An 18,379-nucleotide genomic window follows, 5' to 3' on the forward strand; every position below is an offset into this window, starting at 1 on the left:
AATATAAAGCTTTGACGCGCGTTTTATGAAGTCGTGATAATACTGAGGAACAATTCTGTAACAGTATTTTCCTGATTAACATTAAATAGGGATCCGTAAAAAGAAAACTAAACATAAGTCTCGTCTGACAAAGTGTCCCATCTTCCCCTACCCCATTGAATATGTTAAACCAAATCTAAATGTAAAATACTAAGATTATAACAATAGCAGTCGCCTTAACGAATAAAACACAGCTTGTCGACAACTAATCTATAAACACAGGTGATATATGAAAGTTATGTACGCCGACATTTCGCAATAATTACCTAAAATCCGGGGGTTTTTATTCTAAAAATACACACACTACCCCACCGTCACTGTGCCCTATACCCCACCGTACAGCGTGAACTATACCCCACTGTGGGGTGTGGTTGGTGTTTGATGGTTGAAAGAAAATACATTTCGGGGCAAAGGTCAGAGTGGTCGTATACTTTAAATGCAAAACAATTTGCCCAAAACAACTGTTTAAACTGGGCATATTTGAATATTTAAAAGCAGTTACTCATATATTACAATACTTTTAACTTAATTTATTTTAGGAAATTTGAATACTTATCAAACAATGGCATACTGTGTTCGATTGCCTTTAATCCTACTGCGCATGTGCGAGTTGCGGCTAGAAAAAATGTTTTTATGCTTTTTAAAAAAAGAATTTTTACAAAATTTTATTTTCGTGCCCTTCACGACTTAGCGTTGTTGGTTGGTAAAGCACGGTTAGCAAATATGGGATATTATGTCTTTCTAACTCGCAGTACAATACATTCTTTGTTGGCATTTCATAAATGTTACAATTATTCTCGAAATTTAACTCGCTAGTTGGCGCTCTCAAGCAAATTTTCTTATGGCTCAAAGTGCTCGGACTAAAACAGCTGTTTTAAGTAAAAAAAAACGTGTAAGTTTGTTTCAAATATTGTGGCGGCATATAACTTCACCTACAAGAAACTGTTTAAAAAAAAAGTTTAGAATTTATCATTTTGTTCTGTAAGGTAAAATATATGCATTTGAAATGGATAATTAGTACAAAAACTTGTATGTTTTATACATTTATTTTTTCCGCTGGTTCGAATTTACAAGTCTAATTGTTGTTCACATGGTGTTTATGTATATACAAATGTCCTGATTGGAGTTTAAAGCCTTATATGGCCGTTTGAAATTTGTTAAAGATAAAAACAGAAAAAATGTGCTCACGTGTAGAAATGAAAGTACAGAAAAGAGATTTCTAAAGATGTTCCATGAAATTAAATGTACTTTACATAAATAAGAGCTGTTGTTAGGAAGAAATTATAGGAAAACATGTTTATTTGTTATATAGTGCTGGGTTGGGATAAGATGGTTCCTGTTTTTATTCTTTGCAAAATTATATAAACTTATGCTTAAGCCTCCAAAAAACGTTTTTTAATTGTTTTCAAGAAAAAGAAAACATATTATGTAGACAGTATCCATCTTACCCCACAGTCTTAGCTTTAAATTTAATTTTAGAATAACTACTGATAAAAGGTATTCGAAGTGTTGCAAAAAAAGTAAACATCATTTTTGTCGAATATAAATGTGCAATACTATATACAAAAGTGCAGTTTTCATACATCTGTATGTGCTTGGTATTAATACACTTCTCATCCCAATATATTGGAAAACCAAACTTTGAAAGAATCCAGCATTAGGTTTTTCAGGCACGTTGGATCGATGTCATAAATTGTGAAACCACCGGTTGTTGTATCGACTATCAACTCCCGCACGCAAGTGGTTAGGAGGGTGTTCATGGACGACTGCAGGAGGTTCTATAAAGTAAAGTACACTCGCTGTATAAATATAAGATGTACAAAACGTTTTATAGAGATTATTTCTTGGCCTATGAACCCATTTTATAACATATGTACTCATTATTCGTTCGTAATTGCTTATATATGCACAAAAAGAACGGGTAATTTTTGCAAATACGTATAGTAGGGTGGGGGAGATGGTACACATTTTCATTCTATTTTCTCGTTCCATTTGGTAGTAAACAAAGAACATTCAAAGAATTATAAAACCGTATCCTCAAGACTCCCTTAGACCGTTGCTAATTGTTTAAAACACGATCAGGATATTTGTATATTGTGTGCTAAAGGTGTCCCATCTTCCCCAACCCTACTATATGTAATAAAAGCGGGTAATTCCTACTTACAAGCTTCTTAACTAAAATGAAAATAGTGTTGTTTTTTTTAATTGTCGTTTAAATATAGGAAAAAATTAAGCCGACGTATAGTGTATACTGCGTATAGTCATGACGTTATACGTTGAACGTTGTAACAAATAAAATTAATAAAAAAGGTAACTTATAGTTTTCGTCGTTTATGATATATGAAAACTTGTGCAAAATATTACCACTTGTCCTCCGTCCAATGTTATGGTGGTAGTTGTTGTGGGTAGAGTTGTTGTTGTGGGCGTGGTGGGGGTGGTGGTTGGACGGTTGTCGAGTCCAAAAGGGTTCTTGTAACCGTCCTGTTGAAAAATATTTCTTTAATGTTTAAAATTGCGCATAACAACAACGATATTTTTGTTTGTTTACATAAAGATATATATTAGGGTCGGGGGATGAAATGCATTTAGCAAATAATATCTAAATATTCTGATCGTGTTTTAAACAAATAACAACGGTCTATGGGAGTCGTGAGGGTACAGTTTTATAATTAATTTACTTTGTTTACTACCAGAATGGCAAGGGAAATAGAATGAAAAGGTATTCCATCTTTGAAAGATGATCTTACCCAACCATACTTTAACTTTTTTTTAAATACTACTTTCAACTTAACACACTAAGTATGCAATTACAAACATTTGGAAATCTTTTTCTTTTGAAAAAAAAACTTATAAAACTAACTACTGTGGGGTAAAATAGATTACGTTGGCACCTAATGTATAGCTCATATACTTACAATTGTTGTTATAACAATTATCAAAGCTTTCTTATAGAGTCACGAGGAAGCGTTATATAATTATGTAAATATTCTTTCTTTATTATTAAGATAGAAAAATAAAATAGAATGAAAACACCATATTACCCCAATCTATTATAATTAATTTAAGAAACAAAGGCAGTAATTTTTTTTAATTGTTTACTACCATCATGCAAGGATTCTTCATTTCCCGTCTGTATTTATGAACGCTGAACCATGACCAAGCTGTGTAGCCAATCAGGAACAAGAGAATTAATGTCCCGAGCACGATAAACAGGTTGCAAGTACTGCGTCTTTTTCTGCAGGGACGAGTCTGGGCCTCAACGTATAGAGGAGGCGCCTGAGTACAAATTGTAAAATAATTCGAATTTTTCCTTCAAAGGTAAATTAATCAGAAAAATTAAATTATAAATTTGACGTTTTTGAGGGGCAGTTTTACGTATACAATAAAACTCCGTTTCAGTAAAATAAGTAAAAAATTGAGAGCAAACACATCCCTAAAAAAATATTACTTTTCTTTCTTATGCCAACATTAACAATGAAAATACGGTTATTTACTCGATATAAAAATAGGTTAAAAATAATCAAACACGCCAAAGAATTAAAGCAAATATATGTTTGCATACCGATGGAGTTTGTGCTGTGTCATCTATGGCGACAGGAAACATTTCATTTTCAGGAAGTTTCTCTTTACTGAAGGCGTCGTCCTTGTTGGGGGTTTTGAACCCACTAGACACTTGAAACACCATTTTACAAAACCACTAAGTTTTAAAATTAATATCCTATTTTAAACCTGTACAAAGAAATACGATTTTCAAAATAACCGAAATTACTGATAAATTTAAAAAAAAAAACTAAAATTAAAGTATTACAATTCCCAATAAAATCTTAGACGAAAAAATAAAAACATTCGATTAAATTTGTAATGTTTTTTTTAAAATTTGATATTTAAACTGAAAATGGATTGAAATGTTATAAAATGAAATTATAAGTTACAGAAACGCTGTTGTGTGTGCTTGAATAAGTTTAACTACAAGTGCAATCTTGCGTGTGACCAGTAGAATATATGTACATATAGAAGAGAAAATAAAATATGCCAGACTTACAAAACAAAGAGTTGAATGTGAATTTCAAATGCAGGAAACAAAAATAATAAACGGGAAGTTTATGCCCTAAAAATATTCCCTGTTTTTAGGCTTATAGAAATTACATCAGAAAAAAAAGTCGATACCTATATAACAGAATGTCTTTATCACTTCAATTGGAAAAAGTTACAATTAAAACCATGAATCACTATAGCATAATGTATTAAGAATAAAAGGCTGCTGTTTATTGTGCACGAATGTACATAAAAGTTTTCTTCACTCGTTCCTTTAATTCATGATTTGACCAAAACCTCTGGCCCAGAGATTCCTCATGATTTTAGCCATAACTGACTTCGCGCATTTGAGGTTGATGGTGATGGTTTCTGAATTTATATCGAAAGTGATTGCTCCTTCTTCAAGGGTTGCATCTTCCTCGACCACTTTAATGCATTCGGCCAATTTTGTTGCCATTTTTTGCCACATTTCTGGTGTTCCTTCAGCGTTCTGTAGATTGAACATTTAAAAATAAATAAAATTATTTATATGCGGGTGGCAGCGTACTACAGTAGATATATACGAGTGTTTCGTTCAAAATAGCTTTTTCCTGCTTTTGACTTTTCGTCTGTGTGGATTTAAAGGACACCCACCCACAATGGTAGCAGCGTCGAAACCCTTAAACTCTGGACAGGCGCCCTTACACAGACCATAAGTCGTTGGCATTTCGATGTTACGTAATATAAAATTACAACTACAAAAAAAAACAAACTCTAAAGCCAGGTATATAGTAGGATAGGAAAAGACGGAACACATTCAGCACAAAATATCCAAATATCTTAATCGTGTTTTAAACAATCTTGTTTTTTAATTCTTTGAACGTTCTTTGTAACTACCAAATGGGACGAGAAATTAAAACAAAAAAGTGTCCCATATTACCCCACCATACTATATACTAAACAATATAATAGCAAACAAACTACAAAAATGAATGAATTATAGGTATTTTATATATTCTCCCGTGGCGTAACTTTTTCCAAAAACCACGTGCGCGCTTACGAGTTATCATGTATATAACTTTGTTGATGATTTACTAGTACAGTTAAAAAGCATGACACACACGCCAGCAACGGTAGTAGCATCGGGGATCGAACCCGGTAACTATAGGTATATTGAAGCAAGCACATATGGCGACTACGCTGGCAATTTATTGTTTAAACTAATGCATACAATATGAGTTTACCATTCCATCGTTTCCGTCATGATCACCATCCTCATCACGATCGCCATCATGATCACGATCGCCATCATGATCACGATCACCATCATGATCACGATCACCACCGTGATGGCGCCATGGCCGCCAATTTCCTTGATATCCACCTTCACGGTGTCTGCCTTCAATGGCATCCATACCATTCGGAAAGAGATCCATGATCTATATATGGTTAAAAGAAAAAGTTAAGATTTCCCAGAACTTATAAAAGCCGATCACGGGAAAATGTGATAAGTTAGTAGAGGAGAGGAAAATGGGACACCTATTCCCTCTATTTTCCCCTTTCCTATTTGTTTACGCAAAACAAAGAACATTCAAAAGGTATTTAACCATATCCTCACGACTCCAATAGACCGTTGGTAGTTTTTAAAACATAAGGAAGTTTAAATATTATGTGCTAAAGGTATCCCGTCTTCCCTCACCCTACAATATGACATTCGGCTCATGAGGCGACAGTTATGGGTATTACAATATCTAGTCATTCTAGTGCGTGAATGAATAAGAGTAACTTATTTATCTTTTGGCGTAGCGAAGCAACGACTTTTGGCGTAGCGAAGCATGTTCTATTTCGTACACCTGGTGCCAGCTCACGAGTTACCAGCACAAAAACGACATTTAATTTTTGTTATTTTAAAGTACTGTTTAATGTATTGCTGGCAACTCGTACGCGATCCATTGGGTCGAAGTAAGTGCCTTGTGTTTTGCACAATGACACACATGACAACAATGGTAGCAGCGTCAAGCCTATAATAAGCTCCAGCTTTATTCTGTTCTCTATAAAGACAGGTGCGCCAACTACTGCGTCACGGTGCGGACGACAGTGAATATAGAAATATACGTTGATTAGAAATATAAAACCCGGGATATGAAGCTATAAAGTGTTAGCTACAGCGCTAGTTAATACGCGTATACGTCATCGGGCTGCATGATTCATGGTGATTAATTCAAAGTAACATATAATAAATGCCAAACTGGTCATACGCCTGATAGCCTATATTGTTAACGTTCGCACCAAATAGCACGGTATACAAACAATAAACACAATGTTATGTACTTATTAAACAGATTGTATAAATGTTAATTGTTAACACACTTTTACGACAAAGAATCTAGGACGATTGCAAATAAGAATCTAAAACTGAAAGAAATGTTGCCTAAAATTTACTAAGACAAAGAAGGAAAAGGCAAAATCACAAACCAAAAACTGTCCTAAATCGCCCTAAAAGTAAATAAATAAAAACTCACTCTCATTGGTGGGCACATCATTGCTCGTTGGTGTTTCAATGCATGGTGAAGTCGGCTCGATTTTATCCCGAAGTAAATTGATGTTGCCAAAAAACAACAAATTGTAAGGACAAGGAACAAGTAACATGCACATCGCCCGCGCTTCCTTGGTCGGCTGATTGGAACGTAACCCTGTATAATATAAATAATATAATTGTATTTACAAGCATATGGGCAGCAAGTGGTATATAGGATTTGATAAATAAATTCAAAACCAAAGGAACTGGTGAAATATGCTGTTACAAAAAACAGACATTTTTTATTAAGACGCAAACACTTAGAACATTTAGTCGGGTGGGGTAAGATGGAACACCTTTCCATTCTACTTTCTCGTCCCGTTTAGTAGTAAACAAACAAAATTTAAAGAATTATTTAACCGCATCCTCACGACTCCCACAGACCGTTGTTAATCGTTTAAAACACGATCAGGATATTGGAATACTATGTGCTAACTGTGTCCTGTCTTTCCCCAACCTTATATTTTTTATAAAATGTGGCGCGAATCGATATCGCTTTTTATATTAAAAGTACAAACATAAATTTCCACGATGTTGACATTTAAACTATAGGCCTAGTATCAAATATATTTACATATCTCTTCGATAACGAAAAAATAATAATTAAAAACAACAAAAATGCGTGTCTTACAGCAAAACGACATGTCAAAAGCACACATAAAATATATCGCTCGAAAATCGATAAAATTAGCATTTTTTTGGAAACGACTTTCTAATAAGAAATAACCAACGTGGAAATAACTAACCGGTGCTTGTTGTCTTTGTTCAAAGAATGCTCCAGGTAAAGGCATTTCCTTTTCCTTCTTGCCAGTATCAGCTACCTCGACAACCATTTTCTATCTTTTGATTTTACTACAATTAAAATGGTAGCACAAATTCTACCTATCTCAATCTATATTATAGAGTAAATAAAGTATTTAAAATTGTAATTGCATGAAACCCTAACCCTATGAACATAGCTATGGTCTCGACCTTTTAAATAAAAGACACCTTATGCTTATACCCTCATAAAGCAAAAGTAAATATTCAGTCCATACGAGACACCACTGTTCCTTGCCTTTGTTTGAGAACAAAAGACGAAGTCTCGTTTAGTAGAAAAACACAGACATTCAATAGGACATTTAAACTGCAAGTTCCTTTTACCAATGTTGACTAATATGCCAGACCTAAGACTAAACTGGTGTACTTAATTCTGTTTCATATACCCCATAACAATCTGTTTTGATAATATTGCCCGGCCATTTAGATTTGTATTTGTTACGCAATAGTGTCCATTATAATGAATGGAAGAGGAAACTGTGTTCTAAAATAAACCAAGCCAACACGTACTGCATGGATATCTCTGCAGCCGTCATGCTGTTGTCTGGCAACGCTACTTGCGTCATAAAAATCGAACGCAGCGAATCAGGTGTACACTGGCTCATTGCTTTTTGCAAATCATGGTGGTGCAACAAAATGACCCGGAAATGTGTCACTTAAAAAAAACATGATTCCACGTTTAAAAATTGCTTTGTAAACGTAAAAGGCTGCTTGGGTAAATACGCAATCAATTATAGCTGTCTGATTGTGCAATCACGTGTTTTTAATCACTTGCATCCGTGCGGTGACGACAGTACATGCAAGCGTGTAAGAATACAGACACAGCTTCGTTAATACGTTTGTGTAACAATGTAAGCAGCAATCATTTTCATTTATACACTAGTAAAACGACACTAATATATTAAAATGTGATGTACAAAACTGATATAGTAAGGTGGGGGAAGATGGGACATATGTTTATTCTCTTTTCTTGTCTTATTTAGTAGAAAACAGAGAAAATTCAACAAATTATAGAACTATGTCTTCACGACTCCCATAAACCACTGTTAATTGTTTAAAACACGATCAGAATATTTAAACATTATGTGATAAAGGTGGCCCATATTTCCCCACCTTACTATATAATAAAACCTGATACAGTCTTTCGTAAATATCAGTTCTACGTTCATTCTAAATTCTAAAACGTAAAGACTGCTATATAGTAGAATGTGGGAAGACGGGGCACCATTAGCACATAATATCCAAATATCTTGATTATGCTTTAACTAATAACAACAATCTATGGGAGTCGTGAACATACGGTTTCATAATTTCTTGAATGGATAGGAAATCAGAATGAAAAGGTGTCTTGTCTTCCCCCACACTACTATGTCATGACGTTGGTAACTTTATAACTATTAAGCCGTTTCTCCACCTACGATGTACAGTTTGTAAGAGGAATATAGGCTCCCACCTTCGTAATATATTCTTACTGATAATGGTCCACTGTTAGGTATATGCTTCCTTGTTTAGAAACTAAAAGATTGCAACATCGCAGTAGGCAGTGGGATGTTGAAATGCGTCATCTGCTGACCTACGTCATAGGCGACCATGTTTTTCTACATAGTATCAACGCATCCTCAGTAGCTGCTACTAAAACCCTTTCTCAGTACACTGCGCTCACATGACTGTAAAATCATTGAATTCCGCTCAAGCGCAGACGCCTGTAAACGAAAATAATAAGTTCGAAGTAAAAAAAACATTTTTCCTCAGTGGAAATCCCGACATTACCGCAGTTATTTTTACCCGTACCATGGCCTAGGCTATGCCCGTATACAAATCACGCTTTTTGCTGAATCGTTTTAAACAATATGTGGTCATATAATATGGCCAAGCTACCAACCGTGAACCGTTGCTATAACACAAGCTCCTGGTTTCCAAGACAAAGGTAGCAGTTACACAGTTGACTGCAACTCGAAACATGGGCAAACGCAACAACAATTTTTAAATTCATTGTGACGTACACAACGCAAAAGGTGTACAACACATATATAATAACATGAAAGTCTTTCATATAAACAAGCTATACCAGTGACTGATATATATTCTTGCCTTTTTTTAAAAGACATCCAACTATGTATATAAAATACGGGTAGGCTATATAACAAGACAAAAAAAAATTGAAAATTTGGTGTTCTGTATAATCTTTTTAATAGGAAATCATTTTGTAGTTGTGTTTTGAGTTTTACCAAACATGTTTTTGTATAAAATCACGTTACATCACATGTGTATCGTATTCGCTGATTGGGTTTCAGTTCCTGAAACAAAACACCTTGCCGTTTTATTATGTTTTTTGGAACAAGCAAAGGTCGAGATCGGAATTGCTGTGAAAAGCAAGTGGGTTATAAATAAACTACGCCAGACCATTGCGTTGAACAAAACATTGTACAGGCATGACGGAGCACAAAGTATAATTATATTGCGTTAACGTCGTTCAATGCTTCAGCGATTTTCCATACAGTTAAAGACTGGTTACACAAAGTAAATTGAATCAAAAGTAGTAGGTCTATATACAAATACTTTTTAATGTTAGCATAAATTAAAATATATTTTAATTAAACATTAATTCGAGGTTTAGGTTCACAGAAAGACTGGTTATACAAAGTAAATTCAATTAAAAATAGTACAAATACGTTTTAAAGGGCCTAAACACACCCTACGTCACTTTTATTTTTTATGGTAAATTCATAAAGCGACCGTTTTATTGATTCCAAAAATACTTTGCTTATTAAAATTGGTCCAGTATAGGCGGAGATATTTGTCCTCAAACAGTGATCTCTAGCGCTATCTTTTTTTTACTACGAGCTCCGTGATTGTGACGTAGGAACGTACTAGTCACGTGACTGATTCATTCGTAAAAGCGAAACCTGCGTTTTTTTTGTGCTTTTTTGCGTTTTTTTTGTTCTCTCGTTTTTCGCTGAAAACACTGCCTCTCGCCTTTTTGAATGAGAGCGGCCACGCTTCAACAATTTTGTTACGTGTTTGTCACGTGGGTAGTACACTTCTCAATTTTTTTCGCCACGCAACTTTCAAATCAGTTTTTTGAATTTCACGGTGTTTGAGCTGGGATATCTTTGGTTATACAGAACCGATTAAAACAAGTAAGGTGTCGTTGGAATTAGAAAAACACACTCTATCGATTAAAGCGAAGTACATTTGGGGTGTGTTTAGGCCCTTTAATGTCAGCACAAATTAAAATAAACTTTAAACATTAGTACGAGGTTTAGGGTCGCAGAAAAATATTTTACACCACACCACAAATTCGAGGTTTATGTTTAGAGCGGTCTTGCATTGTAATAGTTAAAACAAATCGGCAAAAATGGTGTTTTTCCCCATTAAAGTTGCGATTTTGACTCAAACATTTTGAAAACATCGACAAACGCCTTTTTAAGTTCTGCGGCGAAAAGTTTGTTGTTTGTGACGTCACAATGTTTCCAGGTGGTAACGACGTAAGGTAGCTTGTGGTCGTTTACGCGGTAAAAGATTCCGTATCCATTGTCCACCATCGGCGGCACACCCCCACTGCACTGTAGTGGGGTATTGGCAATTTTAGATGTTAATATATATAATACTACAGGGGAAGATGGGACAACTTTAGCACATAATTCTTAAATATCCTGATGGTATTTTAAACTATTAATAACAACGGTCTATGGAAGTCGCAAGGATATAGTTTTATGTTTAAATCTTCTTTGTTTTCTACCGAATTAGAAGGGAAAAAAGATTAAAAAGGTGTCCCATCTTCCCCCACCCAACTATAATAGGTTCTAGGTTGGGTTAAGACGGTGCGAATTTTCATTTTTTTGTCCGTTTTGTAGTAAAAAAATATTTACATAATTATTTAACGTATCCTTACAACTCTAACAGACTTTATTGTAAAAACACGATTAGAAAATATCAACATTGGAAAATATGTAGGGTGGGGAAAGATGGGACACCTTTTCATTCTATTTTCTCGTCCCATTTGGTAGTAATAAAGAACATTAAAAAAAAAAAACGTATTTCCACGAGTTCCATAGACCGTTGTTAATCGTTTAAAACTTGATCAGGATATTTAGATATTAAGTGTTAAAGATGTCCCATCTTACCCCCACAGTAATTTATTATAAGCTAACAGTATTTATCTTCCAAAACCACACAAACTTCTATATTTAATCCAGTGGTACAGAAGTTGTGGCTATAATACATACATTATCCCAACTGTTATATATTTATCCTCGTGTGGCTGGTAAATGACAAAGGTTATAACACTGGTGTTCATACACCTCGTGTCAGCTTACAAGGGACCAAGTATGCTACTTTGTGGGTACATATATTTTTGGGGTATTTTTCTTTTTTTTTGTGCGGCTGATAATTTGGACGACGTATTAGTGACCAATGGGTTTAAGTCGTTGCTGTTAAATGTCTTGCCCAAGGAAACATACACCTACACAATAGTAGAAAGGCGAGGCTTGAACCCATTACCTTTCGGTTAGAAAGTGGCGTGCTAACTAACTGTGGTACAGCGCCAGACATATTGAGAATATAAAGGCAAAACACCCATGAATATTTATAATATCCATCTTTACACACTGCATGCAAATATTCCTTACATTGAAATATCCAACAAAACTTGTTGAAAGAACAAATTTTCCATTTCCACCACTTTTCTCAAACATCGGATCAGTGAATAAAGCAGGTAGGCACAACCCTTGCTCCTGGAGAATAATACATCAAATAAAATATAATATTAGTGATAGTGAATACAACTTATGCTAAAACAAAAACATTTTGTAACATGGGCACAGTTGTTAGAGAACAAGAGTCTAGACCAGGGGATAAGGCTTGAAGGTTCAAGGCTTGAAACCGTCATCATTGTGGGCGAATGTATTTTCGAAAGAAACCTAAAGTCAATTGCTTCAACCTAGCGGTTCTTTTGGGTTATTCAAATTATTAGGAAAACAGAAAAAAATCCCAAACTATACATTCACAAAGTTACATAATACATATAGTATTGTGGGAGAAGATGGGACACCTTTAGCATATAATATCCAAATATCCTGATCGTGTTTTCAACAATTAACAACAGGCTATGAAAGACGTAAGGATACAGATTAAAAATTTTTTAAATGTTTCTTTGTTTACTATCAAATGAGAAGAGAAAATAGATCGAAATGATGTCTCATCTTCCCCACTCTACTATAACTTGTATATAGAAGTGTATGATATTTCCACTAACCTTCGCTACAATAGCAAGAGCAAAAAGATGGCGATCACAACCTTTCCCATCACTACTTGCCCGCATGAGGGCCAAGCCTTTATCATGAGCTGCGCGCAACAACTCAATAACAACAGGGTCGTTATTGTTATCACTGCTTTTAGCTGCTTCGCAGAAAGCTACAAGTCCAGGGGTGCAGGTTCTACACGTCTCTGTTCGCCCATGAAAGTACCTGAGATTTAAATATGCTATTAAATTTTTTCTGAGCGTATGCACCTTGGGCAAGAATTTTAATGTCAATTGCTCTAAGGTAAAAGGTTGTCTAAATAGTATAAAAAAAATTATAAATTAAAAAAAATCATTGCCCACAGAGTTACATATGTGGTAACTTGTAAGCAAGCATGAGGTGTATGAAACAGAACACCTGTGTTATAATAACTGACATTGACCTGCAACCTGAGGATAAATAAGTAACATACATTTCACGCAACTAAAACCGCTGTGCTGTAGGATTTGTGGCCTAAGTTATACGGCACATACAAATTCAACTGCTGTTTTGTGTCCATTTAAAACAGCTGTGTCATTTGATTTTATAGAAAAATTTTTAATTTGGGTTTTTCTTAAAACCAGTTTTTGTTATGTAGGAATAGGCATGAAATGTAATATTAGTTTTAAAGACAAACTTTCTTGTAGTTGCAGTTTCGTAAGTGGCCGCTGGTTTTCCATGCAGTCTTACGTAAGCAAGTTGAATGCAGATTTGAATGAAAACGTCTGGGACAATCTGTATGAAAAGAAGGCATGACATAAGTATATCAGAACCTTAAAAAACGCCACAGAAAAAATCTAGTGAGGTCTGTGCAGTAGAACACTGGCCCAAACTTCAGATGTGCCTAGCATGAGGACCCTTCTCATTAGAAAGTGTCGCAAAACTACCAATTTTTAACACCACAAATTTAATTACTGATTAAATATTATTACATAATAATATAAATAATAATAAGGTTATTCGTCCCTTTGATTACGGTAGCTAAGATTTAGAAATATTTTCAAGGAAAAGAACAGGGTATAGCGACAAAACAACAGTTGTTAAAACACACTTACAGTTAAAACATATTTACATTTAGTTGAAGGAAAATAGGGGGGGTCGCTACATCCAGCAGACAAACAAACCATTTATTTTAATTAAGTTTAAGTTCTAATAGAAACAAAAGTGTGGCTAAAGACACAACCCGTACAATAGGGGAAGTCGGCTTTAAAGAGGATTGACCTAAAGATTGGGTCATGATGGAACAACAAAACATAAACAGTTAGTGCACAGAAATAGATATACGTACATACCTTCAGCTTCTTGAGTTCTAGTTTGCCAAATTTTGTAAAAGTTGGAACAATAAGTTGCAAATCCTCATCGAAAGTTTGATGCACTTTCTTTCCTTCTTCTATTGCATCATAAACCTGCTCATCCAAGCGGAACTCTAGTTCTTCAGGCTTTGGAAATTCAGCTTGAAACGTTAAAAAAAGCGTCAATTTGTCAAAAATGATATAAAAAAATTGTTAGGCTTTGTCAGAAATAATTAGTTATATTGTACAACCTGCATGCTAGTTTCGTGTTGTTGCTGACAATTTCAGACATATAACTTGTAGATAATTTAGTTTGCTTTCAAGTATTCGTTTTTAAGATACAGAGATTTGACTATTAAAATAAATGCTGTTAAAAAAGCGCTTAAAGGGGGGCAGGGATAGTTAGACAAACATTTCTGTGGAAAAAATCCAACTTATTGGTTGTAATGTTCACCAACTTTAATTGAATCCAGGGTAAATTTACCTACCCTGCCACCCCAGGTTTGGTACCTATGTGTTATATTATATCATACATATGCTTTATCCTCCTATAACACGGGTGTCCATACACTCCGTGCCAGCTTATGAGTTACCATGTATGCTACTTTGTGATTTTTTTATGTAGTCCTGATAATTTAAACAATCCATTAATGACCACTGGGTTGGAGCAATTGTCATTAAGTGTCTTTCTCAACAACTCATGTGCCCACAATGGTACCGACGACAAGCCTTTAACTCATAGCTTCTTGGTTACAGGCAGGCGCGCTGACCACTTTGCCACATCACTGGCCAAAAACGATGTAGACACTGCATACAGCTTACCACAATCTGCAGATCCCATCCACACACCATTACACGGCTTCAACACACTCATAGTGAATTCAACAAACAAAACCATAACCATCCCATCCATTGCACTATGTTCACAACTACTGGAGTAGGAACCGTTGGCTCCCCAAATCTCATTAAAGCATTTATCCCTCCATCTCTGGGTGGGATTACCACTGAAACCATTTCTTAGAATGTCTGTGTCCGTCTGGAAATATTAAGAATATTTAAATTTTACATTTCTTTCCTGTGGCTAATTATAAAAGTTAGTATTTTCAATATAAAATTTCTAAAAAAATGGCATTATGAGAATTTAAAATATTGTTTAAATTAGGAGTTCTACAAGTTGTTGATATTTCAGGTAAAAGTATAAATCAAAAATTTTATTTCGCTTCGAAAATACTCAAAAAGATTTATCTCAATTCTTCCTTTGCAAAATATGTTAAGTAACTTCGATGTTTACGTGAAAGTAACTTCGAAAACACAGCAGTTGCTTAAACCCAGTGGTCAATAATGTGTTGTACGAATTATTAGCCAGTGTTATAAGGACTGTCGTTTTCCGACTACAGGAGAATAAAGCAAGTTACATTCGTCCATTTATATACAAACAAAAGATGTAAGTTAAAATAATTTGTTTACTGCCTCACTTGCCCCACTATTTCTTCATCCATGGATACAACATGAATTGCAGACTCGATCTCATACAAATTCTTCTGGTTTATTTCACTTAAATCTATCAAGTGATTTCGTATGTCTGCCCAGCGGTCACGATCAAGTGCGGTGAGTGCGGCTACACCATCAGCTGCGTTAGCACGAGCTACACATTTGTGTTTAATGTTTTGTAAAGCTTTCTCAATTTGAGGGGGTGTATATGGCTTCTCTGCAAAAAAAAAAAAAAAAAAAACTTACATAGTTTCAGATTGTCTATAAATAAAAAAACATTTGAAAAAAAAACTTAAAAACATGATAGAATCTCAAAATGTACGCCTATATAGTATCACAAATATTTAATGATTGTACTGGTAGGTCATTTTTATCTCATGCTACATATCATATGTCAAGTTCAAACAAAATGTTAAGCCAAAAAATAAAATGTACCAGAGAGAGTAATTTGGTAATTTTTATAGAAAATATTTGCATGTAAAATAATTTATAATATATATATATATATTCAAAAAAATATTCTAGTGTTAACATTTTTTAGTTAATATTGTACCTGATTTTGGATTAATCAAGTTTAATTTAAAAAAGTAGCCTCTGCATATGACAACTGTGTGTGAGGGGGTGTAACCATCCGAGCGAGGTTTAAAATGGTTGGCAAGTTCATCCATGCCACGATGAGGTATGCGACAAGTGTTGAATGCTGTCCTGGGTTTTCAAAATAAATAAATATTATACATATACCCAAAAGGTAAACACGAAATGAGAGAAGATTGTGAGTTTTAAATTTTTAGGCCATTAAAAATTTGCTTTTTTTTTTTTTTATTTATATCTTCTTTATCTAAAAGTTGAGCTCATTTTTTTGTTTAGATTAACATGCTGCGATTAATAGACTAACCGCAGTTGATCCATGGAGAGAGTTTGACCTGCGCCACTTTTATGAGGGGGCAATTGCTGGTTTCGTAAAAGTTGCCAAAACGTTGCAACAATATGAAGACTGAAAGCCATTCTAGTTAGCTGGAAGAAATTTATCACAGACTATTGGTTTAAGATAGTAATGTTATATATATAAGTTATTCTAAAACTGGCAAATGCATGTACAGAAGTAAACTATAGCTAAAATGAAAAAAAACCTTTCCATTCTTTCCAAAATGTGATAATTTTCCAAAAAAAATTCCAACAAAAAATGTGGGATTTTTCCAATTTTTTTTCCAAAATGTGATAGGCTGTAGTTAATAATTTTTCACAGGTCACCACCTGTGTGCCTTCTTTCAATGGCCAAAAATAATCTTGATATGTCGCACATCCAGCGAAGTTCATGTAGGGCAATGGAAACCGAAGTTCCAAGTAAGCTTTGTCCAACCACCATTTTTCAAGCCAGTTTCGTTGGGCTGCAAAGGAAGTTATCTCTAATTGTCAGTTGTAGCCCAAAGTCACTGGACAAACATGATAATCATACTAAATAACATACCTTAATACTAAAATATATTTCCCATAAAAGGCATGCATATTTCATATAAAAATATAAATTCCACATTTAAATTATGTTTCGTTAATGTTGCAAAATTAAATTAAAGATTGCTTTATTTTAATTAGTGGCATTATGTCTTTACTCTTTAATTTATATAAACTGGATTTTTAAATTAGAAGGAACTTTATGCTGTAAATACTTTTTGCGTGCTCCTGTAATTTTTCATGAAGTTTTACTCCTTCACCATCAAGAAAATCTTCACAAATTTTCTTCGTGTTTTCAAACTCTTCATCACTTGCAACTAGAGAAAAAAAAACTTTTTACAATTTTACTTAGATACAATATAAAGACTTCTAACCTGCCCTTACAGAATCTAAATATTTAGATATTGTGTTCTCTAATGTCGAAATTGGTAGGTCTGGAAGTTTAAATTCAGCATCAAATGTTTTGTCCATTGCAACCACAATTCAAAAGCTTCTAAAGAATCTGTATTGTAAAACGAGTGCAGGTCATAAGTTTGTGGCTGCTTTATAAACCGCGCAATATTAATTGTACACAGTCAGAGAAAATTGCCTTCAATATTTGCTGTTGCTGAGATACCAAAGGTTGTTGGGGACATCTGAGAGCAAAGTTCACTACTTTTAACGTATTAGGTCAAGTGATTAATCAGTAACTAGGCCTGTGTAAGAGGTAATCAAATAAAAACTAGATTAATTCATATTCTTTGTTTGGACATCGGTAGCCTGTGGCGAAGTAAATACACCCGACTTTATGTTTACTGTATAAACTACAAAAATAGCTGCCTTAATTGCCTTTCATAAACGGACTTTGATAACCGCTTATCGCCGTCGTGGTGGATACTAAAACGTGTAACCTGATACATATTTTTTTATATTCAACTCTTAGGCATATTCTGTTGCGTATATATAATTCTCAGGCATATTCTATTGAATATATATAACTCTCACGCATAACACAACAGAATATGCCCGAGGGTACAATACACAATTTATACCTGAGAGTTATAACACACATGATTTAGTATCTACCCGCCGGGAAGTGTTTTGTAATTTTTTCAAGCAAGGGAATTTCCCAGAAACGTATATGCATTATGCAGTTATCAGCAATATTATACACCACCTGAGGGGTCGTACTAAAACACGCTGGGGCCCGGTAAAAACAAATCAAAACACGCCCGGTAGGTAACTAAAATACGTCCGGTGACCATTTTGTTAAAAGGAAACTTTTCCTACGCAAGATCCACCAAAATGTGCGTGTGAAACCTGGTATATAGTTGGGTGGGGAAATACGGGACACATTCAGCACATAATATCCAAACACCCTGATCATGTTTTAAACGATTAACAACGGTCTATGGGGTATGGAAGTCGAGAGG

General features: G+C 34.6%; 3 protein-coding genes across 4 annotated transcripts; all 3 read right to left on the minus strand.

Annotated features, from left to right (window-relative positions):
* Positions 1-1,066: 1,066 nt before the first annotated feature.
* On the minus strand, positions 1,067-3,769 carry LOC149733704 (uncharacterized). Its single transcript, XM_089881980.1, has 4 exons — positions 3,602-3,769; positions 3,142-3,315; positions 2,404-2,520; positions 1,067-1,817 (listed from the first exon to the last, which is right to left on the minus strand). The coding sequence occupies exons 1-4, from the start codon at positions 3,722-3,724 to the stop codon at positions 1,653-1,655; spliced, it is 579 nt and encodes a 192-aa protein (XP_089738106.1). The 5' UTR covers positions 3,725-3,769; the 3' UTR covers positions 1,067-1,652.
* Positions 3,769-7,544, minus strand: LOC149733705 (uncharacterized). Of its 2 annotated transcripts, XM_089881979.1 has the most exons (5): positions 7,378-7,544; positions 6,576-6,746; positions 5,377-5,492; positions 5,298-5,340; positions 3,769-4,564 (listed from the first exon to the last, which is right to left on the minus strand). In XM_089881979.1, the coding sequence occupies exons 1-5, from the start codon at positions 7,462-7,464 to the stop codon at positions 4,349-4,351; spliced, it is 633 nt and encodes a 210-aa protein (XP_089738105.1). In that variant the 5' UTR covers positions 7,465-7,544; the 3' UTR covers positions 3,769-4,348. The 2 variants fall into 2 exon arrangements, with proteins under 2 accessions (XP_089738105.1, XP_089738104.1); XM_089881978.1 differs by having other exon boundaries at positions 5,298-5,492.
* A 2,065-nt stretch (positions 7,545-9,609) lies between these two features.
* On the minus strand, positions 9,610-17,927 carry LOC149733706 (peroxisomal carnitine O-octanoyltransferase-like). Its single transcript, XM_089881975.1, has 12 exons — positions 17,342-17,927; positions 17,183-17,284; positions 16,770-16,903; positions 16,411-16,529; positions 16,069-16,220; positions 15,500-15,732; positions 14,847-15,060; positions 14,025-14,185; positions 13,370-13,467; positions 12,708-12,918; positions 12,082-12,186; positions 9,610-11,016 (listed from the first exon to the last, which is right to left on the minus strand). The coding sequence occupies exons 1-12, from the start codon at positions 17,436-17,438 to the stop codon at positions 10,825-10,827; spliced, it is 1,818 nt and encodes a 605-aa protein (XP_089738101.1). The 5' UTR covers positions 17,439-17,927; the 3' UTR covers positions 9,610-10,824.
* Positions 17,928-18,379: the final 452 nt, after the last annotated feature.

Source organism: Ciona robusta, chromosome 7 (genome assembly GCF_009617815.1).
Source record: "Ciona robusta chromosome 7, ASM961781v2".
NCBI lineage: Eukaryota > Metazoa > Chordata > Ascidiacea > Phlebobranchia > Cionidae > Ciona > Ciona robusta.

Bases quoted from the DNA above. Each gene is read 5' to 3' on its own strand.
- LOC149733704 (XM_089881980.1), bottom strand. From the start codon at position 3,724: ATGGTGTTTCAAGTGTCTAGTGGGTTCAAAACCCCCAACAAGGACGAC. The intron at 3,316-3,601 runs GTATGCAAACAT...ATTTGTACTCAG, and splicing joins ACACAGCACAAACTCCATCG to GCGCCTCCTCTATACGTTGA. The intron at 1,818-2,403 runs GTAATATTTTGC...TTTACTTTATAG, and splicing joins CATTGGACGGAGGACAAGTG to AACCTCCTGCAGTCGTCCAT.
- LOC149733705 (XM_089881978.1), bottom strand. From the start codon at position 7,464: ATGGTTGTCGAGGTAGCTGATACTGGCAAGAAGGAAAAGGAAATGCCT. The intron at 5,493-6,575 runs GTGAGTTTTTAT...AACCATATATAG, and splicing joins TGATGTGCCCACCAATGAGA to ATCATGGATCTCTTTCCGAA. The intron at 4,565-5,297 runs GTAAACTCATAT...TTCAATCTACAG, and splicing joins ATGACGGAAACGATGGAATG to AACGCTGAAGGAACACCAGA.
- LOC149733706 (XM_089881975.1), bottom strand. From the start codon at position 17,438: ATGGACAAAACATTTGATGCTGAATTTAAACTTCCAGACCTACCAATT. The intron at 13,468-14,024 runs GTATGTACGTAT...CTTTTCATACAG, and splicing joins TAGAACTCAAGAAGCTGAAG to ATTGTCCCAGACGTTTTCAT. The intron at 12,919-13,369 runs GTTTGTCTTTAA...TTTAAATCTCAG, and splicing joins GAAACTGCAACTACAAGAAA to GTACTTTCATGGGCGAACAG.